We start from the raw sequence: 8,672 nt of genomic DNA, 5'->3' as shown, positions 1-8,672 counted from the left end.
ATCACCCTTTGCCACCTTTGCTTAGAACCAATTAGTGTGCCAGTAAACCACACACGCTCCACTAACTTCTTAGCAAGGGTGCAAAGTGTAATTTCATGGGATTGCATCAATTCACTTTTCCTAAAGTAACTAAGACTGGGAAATTTTAAAATATGTGTAGTTACTTTGTATTTCCTATTATACTTTTAATGAGAGGATGAGGTTGCCCTATCCTACCCGTTCGGCTAACGACCCTCCACCGATCAAGCAAGCGGTGGGTGTGAGTGTACACCCATTAAGCGCCATTTTATAGGCCGCAACCTTATACCCACCTTATAGATCGGCTTCGTGAATGAGGTCTACTAACGGTAAGACTAGCATTTTATTTATACATATATATATATATATATATATATATATATATATATATATATATATATATATATATATATATATATTAATCTTGTAATATTATATTAGTATAGGGTTGTATTTTAAACATTTTAAAATCTAGGGTTTGAAATTTAAATTGTCTAAATTAAAACTTTTAATTACAAAATATAAATTTCAAAACTTGAGGACAAGTTTTAAACATTTAAAACATGGAGGATCAAATAACAAATAATTTCAATTAACAATTAATTTCCTAATTATCTATATTTGATTTATTCAAGATTTCTTGCAAGATAATTACCAAAATAATCAAAATAATTAATTAATTATCATATAAGGAAATTAAATATTTTATTAGTTGATAAATATCTTTAATTAGATCAAGATAATAGTCATATATATCATAAAATCAGATTAGGGTTGATCTAATATGATTAAGGTAAGTTTCCATAAGATAATCATGAATAAATCCCGAATCTGTCCATTCCTGACGCTTGGACTCGCCGAGTGCACCAAGGGACTCACCGAGTCAGGCCAACTCGCCGAGTCCACTATGGAACTCGTCGATTCCATGACTCAGAAACACAAAAATCGAATTTTGCAGTTTAGTTTCAGACAATTAAGCAACAATTTAATGAAAACCAAGCTAGGCTCTGATACCACTGATGGGTTTTAGCCATAAGAACTTTCCTATGTGCGCATGCAAAACCCTAATGCTTGGATCTAGGCTTTCTAATTAAACATGTTTTGAATCCAAGACTTCTAATGACTATTTAGGTGTAATAACAATATTGAAACAGATCTAGAATCATACCTTTGAATTCCTTGTTGATCTTGTTGTCTTGGAGCTTCTAGAGTCACAATTGTCACTCCTCTAATGGCTTACAAACACCAAATAGCAAGGAGGATGATTTGGGAGAGAGGAGAGGGAAGGAAATCGGACAGGGTTCTCTTACTTTAGATGAAGTGCCGATTTCCCTTTGCCATAGGGTCTATTTATACTTGTAGACTCCTTAAGGGTTACAACCTAAACCCTAATTGGATAATCTTCTCTTAAGGCTATCCAAATCCATTCCTTAGATAAGCAATGGACGATTCAAGCTATCCTTTAGCTTCTAGAATCCGTCCAATCCATATCTATATGGATTTACAGTCTAAAGTTTAACTATCAAACAATTGACAGTTTATACCCTCTTATTTAATTAATCTCTTTAAGTCACCAAATTAATTCCAATTAATTCCATGACTTATATTAATCAAATAACAATATATTATTCTTTATATTATTCTCATAATATACTAATAATATTTACTCTCTCTTAATAAATCATCCTATCAAGTTGCTATGGTGAAGGCAACCCAAAAGGACCATGCACAACCGGGTCAATTACTTGCGTAATATAGTTGCAGCCTTAGACACTATTCCAACATATAGTAGTAAAGCCTTAACCGCTAACCAAAATATGTGCACATATAACTGTTGGATAAGGTGTCTAAGTCCATAACTTATTTGGTATATATTTGACCCGACCCGGCATGGTCCATTTGGGTTGCACTTCACCCAAACTATTTATGGATAATTTATGAGAATTGTATACTTACGATTTATTAATATATTATAAGTTATAATATATTAATATAAAGTCATGTTATTTAATTAGTTTTAATCTTGAATTAATTATGAATTAATTTAGTGGTTAAAAGGAAGACTAACTAAATCATGAGCTATTATATTTATATGGTGTGGGCTAATACTCATTTGTTAATGGGATAAGCTTATATGGAAGTCCATGGATGATCCATGGAGCTTTTAACTCATGGATCCTTGGAAAGGAAAATACATGGGTTATTAGGGTTTCACCCTAACCATGCACACTATATAAACAAGCTTATGTTACATGAAATAACACCCCGAGTGTGTGTGTGTAAGGTGTGGCCGATTTCTAAGAGTGTGTATACTCTCTCATAAAGTTTTCCAAGTTTGTGGTTATTTGTGATTTCCATTTGAGGCATTCACATTATTGGTGCTTGGCTCTCAAACTCCAAGGAATCAACACTCATCAAAAGGTATGTAATTCATCTAGTTCTTTTATGTTTAAAAGTTCCCCATGCCATCCTAGATAAGTTATAAACCTTGGAAAACAAATTTTGCATGTATTTAGACAAACATAGATCCAAGGTTTAATAGGGTTGCATTTACACTTAGGAAGTGTTAGAATGCTCAAAACCCAACAATAACATATAACATATAAACATATATCGACACAATAAACTATCAAATAGATCTACAGATTGCTACTGCATACTCACATCCTATACCAGGACTCAGATCTAACAGATCACTACATCATAACGACATTCTAGCATAGAGCATGATACCAAATCCAATGGACCGGACTTGGTGCCTTCAACCCATAAGTATAGTGAGGAAAACTCACCTCTCAATCTGATCAATAGCTGATGAGGTCATGACTCCGAATCTCAGCTCTAACCATCACATATCCATCCAAATGACCAATTCTCAAACACCATCCAAAATACCCAAAATACCTCTTGGTCAAACTTGGTTAAAGTCAAAGTCAACGAGTTAACACAACCGAGTTGACTCTGGCCTTGTACGCAGGGCGTACAAGCGTGCGAAGCATCAAGGTCATATCTGTGTACGCGCAGCGTACCCTACAGTACGCCCAACGTATGCAACTGCCCTCTTCTTAACCCATTTAGTCCTTAATACTTCGACTTAATGCTTCCAACTACATATCCAAGGCTAAATATCCTCAAGGGTGATAAAGTTTTCAACATTATGACTTTGCATGTCCATTAAGTGTCCAATATCCCAAAGTACAACATCTTAATGCATAAAGACCTTCTAAAGAATGCATGGAGTGAAACTAACCTCCAAGGCTACATTTTTATGACTTAAGACCCCTCTTAAGGTCTGAAAGGATGACTTATTGGGTCAAGAACATGCTATGCTCAAGAATCACCACATTTAGGACAATAAGAACCTAAAACAAGGTCTAATTGAAACTTCACCAAGTTCAGAGCTCTATACCTCTAAGTGATGCCAAATGATGGTGTGATTCTGGATCTAAATTTCTTCACTCTTCGAAGATGGTCTCTACTTCCTCACTTCTTCTTCAAAGGCATAAAATACACACACTCAAGCTTAGAAATGCTTCACAAGGTGGATTAGGGTTGCAAGGACGTTTTGAGATGATGGAGGCTGATGAAAAGAACCAAGGTTAAGAGTTAATGAAGAATCAATAAGGTCCAAACCCTAAATATTAGGGTTTGGGACTTCACCCCGTACGCCCTATGTACACAAAACGTACGCACATCGTACGTGGCTCCATCCCATAAATCCAAAAGTGGCAATACTTGCACTCCCCTTCAACAAGTCTTACATTATAAGGACCAAAATGAAATAAATCTTACTATAAGGGTTATAAGTGAAAGTGCCTCGAAACAAGATGTTACATGCCTTTTGGCATTCGTCGATTTTTCATCTGTTTTAGCTCCTTTTGCTTCCTTTTGCATCCCAGGTCCTATTTTAACTGTAATTACACATTTCAAAGAATATTAAGTACCATATATCGTAAATTATAACATTTATTCAAATATATTAAGATAATGACCTAAAATAAATAGTTAAATAAGGCTATATTAGTTTCTCATCTACATGCTCAAGAAAAGGTTCTATAACACATGACCATACCCGTGCTCAGCGAGAACACAACAATGACATGTGATATGTAAGGATAAACTAGAGAAGTCAGAAGGTTATTGGTTTAAGCCTGTAAGATACCACTAAATTAGTCTTGTGTCCACATTAAACTTGGACATAATCTTCGTGACACCCATATGACATTATTTGTTTGAGTGAAAGGAAACTTACTAACTTGATAAAGGATTGATGGAAAATTAAAGGGTTAATTTACAAGTTGGCAAATTCCTTTTATTCCACATAGGTGAGGGAAGAACTTTGAATGTGTTTATAAGACATTTTTGGCCTTAGCCCTCAAAGGCTTTAGTAGGTTAAAGGAAGGGCCAAACCCACATGTGTGTCTAGCCGGACCATGAACACGAAATGTGAGATTTGTAAAATGGTGTGATTTAGTTGCAATTTGCACTTTACATGTTGCATCCTTGCTAGGAGCTGATGAAATTTTATTTTTATCAGGTCTCACATCGGGTCGGTTTAAACTGTTTCGGTAAAATCTATTGGAGATAGGGTCGACTCAAACAACTAGAGATAACTATTAGTCTGGTAACTTATAAAGTTTCTTTAGTAACATATAAGCTTAAATAGGAAGGCGTTGCAACTAGGGATAAACCTAATTGCTACATTGTATGCCATGAGTGGTTGGTTGCTATCTCCGCCATGTTTTTTTGGGGGTCTCCTACATGTATAAAAGGGACCTGCCATGTCCCATTTATTCCACTTCAAAAAAATTGAGATCACATCTTCTATCTTCTCTCTCCACGGATTCAACAAGCAGGTGATTCCAAATCCACTATTCTTCTAAGTTTCCATGTATTGTTTTGCATTTTCAGTTCATCCATCGTCATCGAAAAGAATCATAAATTTGCACTAAAACTTGGGATTTTATGTTGAAACTTACAACAAGTGAGTAACGTAAAAATTTTTAAGAACATGAGTCATTTTGTGAAGTTTTCGGCAATAAAAAATTAATGATCTTCAAGTTGATTTTACTTTTTTGTTTAGGCTTCTAATTTGTTCGATAATTGAACATTCTTCTTCCAACTTTCTTATAGTATTGCGAATGATCAATCTGATTTCTAAACAAAATATATTAATAATGATAATATAATCCTCAGTGTTTATAACGACCGAGTAATTAATCACTAATATAATTATCCATTTGTAAAGCATCTACAATGACAAGATTAATAAAATAGTTAAATGAGATGACAAGTATAATTGTTATTTAATAGATAAAACTTTATATTTTGATATGTCACGTTAACATTTAAATGAATTTGTAGTTTAATGATGATTGTAACTTTAAATATAAAAATAAAAAATATTTTTTATTGAGCTTTGTAGAGTATGGATTATATAATTTTTTTTGATAGAGTTGTATAAAATATATACGTTGATATAACAATCCATTAAACTATAAAGTTTAATATTATGAGTACCTAAAGTTTTAGATTATCAACTCGATAATTATTTTAAATAATTAATGACTTATTGTTTAATTGTCAAGTATAAAATACAACACCTCCCAAACCCAAAAATAATAATAATAATAATAAAATAATAATAAATGGTGCCCCGGCATCGCCGCACTAGTGTGAATAGTAATATAGTATAACGCATTTATTTTACACATTGTGTTCTTAGGACCGACATAATCATGTTATCAACAATTATAAAGAACATATTACGCACGTGTACTCTTTTTCTCCGTATAAAATATTTTAAAGATATTACTTTTCGATTTATAATGAAAGATATGGTACTTTAATAATCCATCTCGAGAGCTACATTTTAACAAATTGCTTTATTGATAATAAATTGCAGTAAATACCGAGACTTTCAAGAATTAAGGTCCACAAGTTATTAGTGGGGTGGGTGGGACAATTTATCGTTGATTTATTTTCTACGTCACATTAAATCTGTCGGGTAAGGTTTATAACAGAGCAATGAAAGAAGATAAAGATTGTAATAATTGAATTTTTATAATGTTTCAACATCTTTATGTGGAATAATATACATGTTTGTTCCTCCGTTTCCAAAAAAAGAATTAATATACATGGGTATGAACCTGCATGTTTAATCATGCATGATTCTTTCAATATCTTTATGTGGAATAGTATATAGGAATCGAGAATTCAGATCACTTCATTGAGCATTATATAAGTTATATGCATGGCTTTTAGTACAGATATTTCGAATATACACCGTCTTAGGCGTTGTAAATCGAACAAAAACATAGATTTGGTTGCAAACCATATACTTCATATTCAAAGCCCCTAATACATATAAAAGTACGGATTTTCAAAATTTTGTTACCAGCATCGCCTTAGAATGATACACGGGCTGTTAAAACGTCAGATGCCGGCAAAGACGATTGAGAAAACAGAAGATCAGACACAGTTAACGTTCCAGTTTTGTCAAAATCGAGTGTCTCAAACTCATCCATGATGGGTGTGATATCATCTTCATTGATCTTCCCCATCTCTTTTAGCTTAAAGACAATGAACTCAGCAGCTCTGTTTAAATGAACAATACATAATTAAACACCATGTAAGAGTCTTATTATCTCCAAGAATACATGTTCCTATTAAACAATGGTTCTTAATTAATTATCTATACTTACACAACGATGCCATCACCATCAAAATCAGCTGCCTCGAGGTCAGAAACCGTTGTTTTTCTTTTAAGAACCCATTTGACCAACGATCGTTGCCTTCTTTCAGTGTGTAATAAAGCAAAAGTAAACAGCAATTGAGCTACATAGAGAGTACCTAACAAGATCCAAAAAAGAGCAAAAACACGTCCACCTGTTGTCGAGAAGCATTTATCTATGTAACCAAGTCCAGTAAGCGTCGCAACAACACAATAGAACGCATTAATGAAGTTCAAATCCTCAACAGAAAGTAAAATTCCTGTTCCTGCAGCCATAAATACAAGAAGGAACACAAGCAAGGTTATACACTTGTGTCTCACGCTCTTCGTTTTGATCTTTTTAAGGATTTCTGCTTCACCGATGGTTTCATTCATGTGCATCGCTTTCACAAGCAAGTTTGCTTGTTTCTCGACTAAAAGATCAGCTGCTTTACTTAAAACAACCCCGACAATCACCATCCCCGAGACAACAAAAAGACAAGCGAGAAGTATTGTGAGAGTGCTAGCGGGAACAAGGTCTCCATATCCGACTGATGTCATTGTTACAACAGTGAAGTAAAGTGCATCGAGTATGCTGTTTGTTTTCTTTCCGGAAATCTGGTGTCTAGCTAGATGAAAGCAAACCATACCTGCAACTAGATATGCGAAGAAGACGATACCTATCTTCCAGTAACTCGGGTAAAAATGGTCAAAAACAGACTTGGGTCGTGGAAGAGATGCAACGGCTTTTTTGAAATCGGAACCAAAAGAATCCGCAAGTGGGGCACTTTTGATTCGCCGGAATCTTTTTCTCTTGACGGAAGCTGCTTGATCGGTTAAACGTGGCTTCTTTGAATCTTTTGGTGAAGCATTTGTTTTACTTTCAGGTGTCATCGCAAGAACTTATACGAAACAATCCGGGAGCTCTATAAAAGACGATTACAAATGTCAAAAAAGTTATCCGGTGGAATTCATATATGAAAAGTAGTATTGTAGAGAACTACATATATGAAACCGTTTAATTGTTCAGCTTACATATGAAATGAAGCTAGCAAAAGGGGTGGTGTCGGATTCTTGGCTACTTTTCCGGTGGAAGAAAGAAATGTAATTTGGCTGTGACTTTGTCTGGTTAGCCCCGGTGGAGGTATGACTGGTAAGTAGCTGATCGGATTCTTTTAAGGTGGATGAGGGTTGTCTTTTTTTGTTTGACCAATCTCAAATCTCAAGTCTAAGTCTCAACCACAATTCTTTTATTACTTGTGCATGAAAGACCTTTGAAGATAATGGGTTGCCTTTTGAAATTATTGATGTGGGGTAGTATGTAAAGGTTTAAATATACTAAAAGTTGTAGTATTGTATCATTGTAACTGTATGTATAAAATACCAAAAATTAAAATTATTTTATGGTCTTATCAAATCTGAACACAAGATCATAAATTATCATACGACTTTTCGCTGGACCCAGAGAGGCCCATGTTTGTTGATACGGAATGCACACTATATTACAAAAGTTTGTCAGATGTACAATAAAATACATTTATTTGTTCTGCCCTACAAAAGTTCAAAAAGCGTCCTTATTAGTGGGGCACAAACAGGGATTGGTCGATCGAAACATCCAGACCCGGTCGTCGCATGTCTTGGTCTTCTTGGACTCGACCATTTGGAGTGGAAAACCCTCAAATATGTGCCAATAAAAATCACTTATCATATTACAAAATTATATTTCGTAAAGTATTGGGTGTACCATCTACACTAACGTTTTGGTGCGTTCACACCCGAGGGTGTGATGAGTGTGGTGAGGTGGGAAATGACATGAGCCTTGGTTCTTCGTGCCCCATGATCTTTTAGAGTCGATAAAACTCGATCTAACTTATCAATTTAATCCAAGAACAATCTAAAATTAGTAGATTTGGTTTAGATTTTTAACTCATTTAAGTTGAGT

The 8,672-nt window shown here is 34.5% G+C and overlaps 1 protein-coding gene across 2 annotated transcripts; it reads right to left on the bottom strand.

Moving 5' to 3' along the window:
* Positions 1-6,218: 6,218 nt before the first annotated feature.
* On the bottom strand, positions 6,219-7,989 carry LOC111888117 (two-pore potassium channel 1). Of its 2 annotated transcripts, XM_023884237.3 has the most exons (3): positions 7,766-7,989; positions 6,723-7,656; positions 6,219-6,615 (listed from the first exon to the last, which is right to left on the bottom strand). In XM_023884237.3, exons 2-3 carry the CDS (start codon positions 7,622-7,624, stop codon positions 6,426-6,428), a joined length of 1,092 nt encoding a protein of 363 aa, XP_023740005.1. In that variant the 5' UTR covers positions 7,625-7,656; positions 7,766-7,989; the 3' UTR covers positions 6,219-6,425. The 2 variants fall into 2 exon arrangements, with proteins under 2 accessions (XP_023740005.1, XP_042754007.1); XM_042898073.2 differs by having other exon boundaries at positions 6,723-7,989.
* Between the last annotated feature and the right edge of the window lie 683 nt (positions 7,990-8,672).

The sequence above is a fragment of the Lactuca sativa genome, chromosome 9 (genome assembly GCF_002870075.4).
Source record: "Lactuca sativa cultivar Salinas chromosome 9, Lsat_Salinas_v11, whole genome shotgun sequence".
NCBI classification, from domain to species: Eukaryota; Viridiplantae; Streptophyta; class Magnoliopsida; order Asterales; family Asteraceae; genus Lactuca; species Lactuca sativa.
Note: the sequence above shows the minus strand (reverse complement) of the source record. Positions and strands in the feature narration are given on the sequence as shown.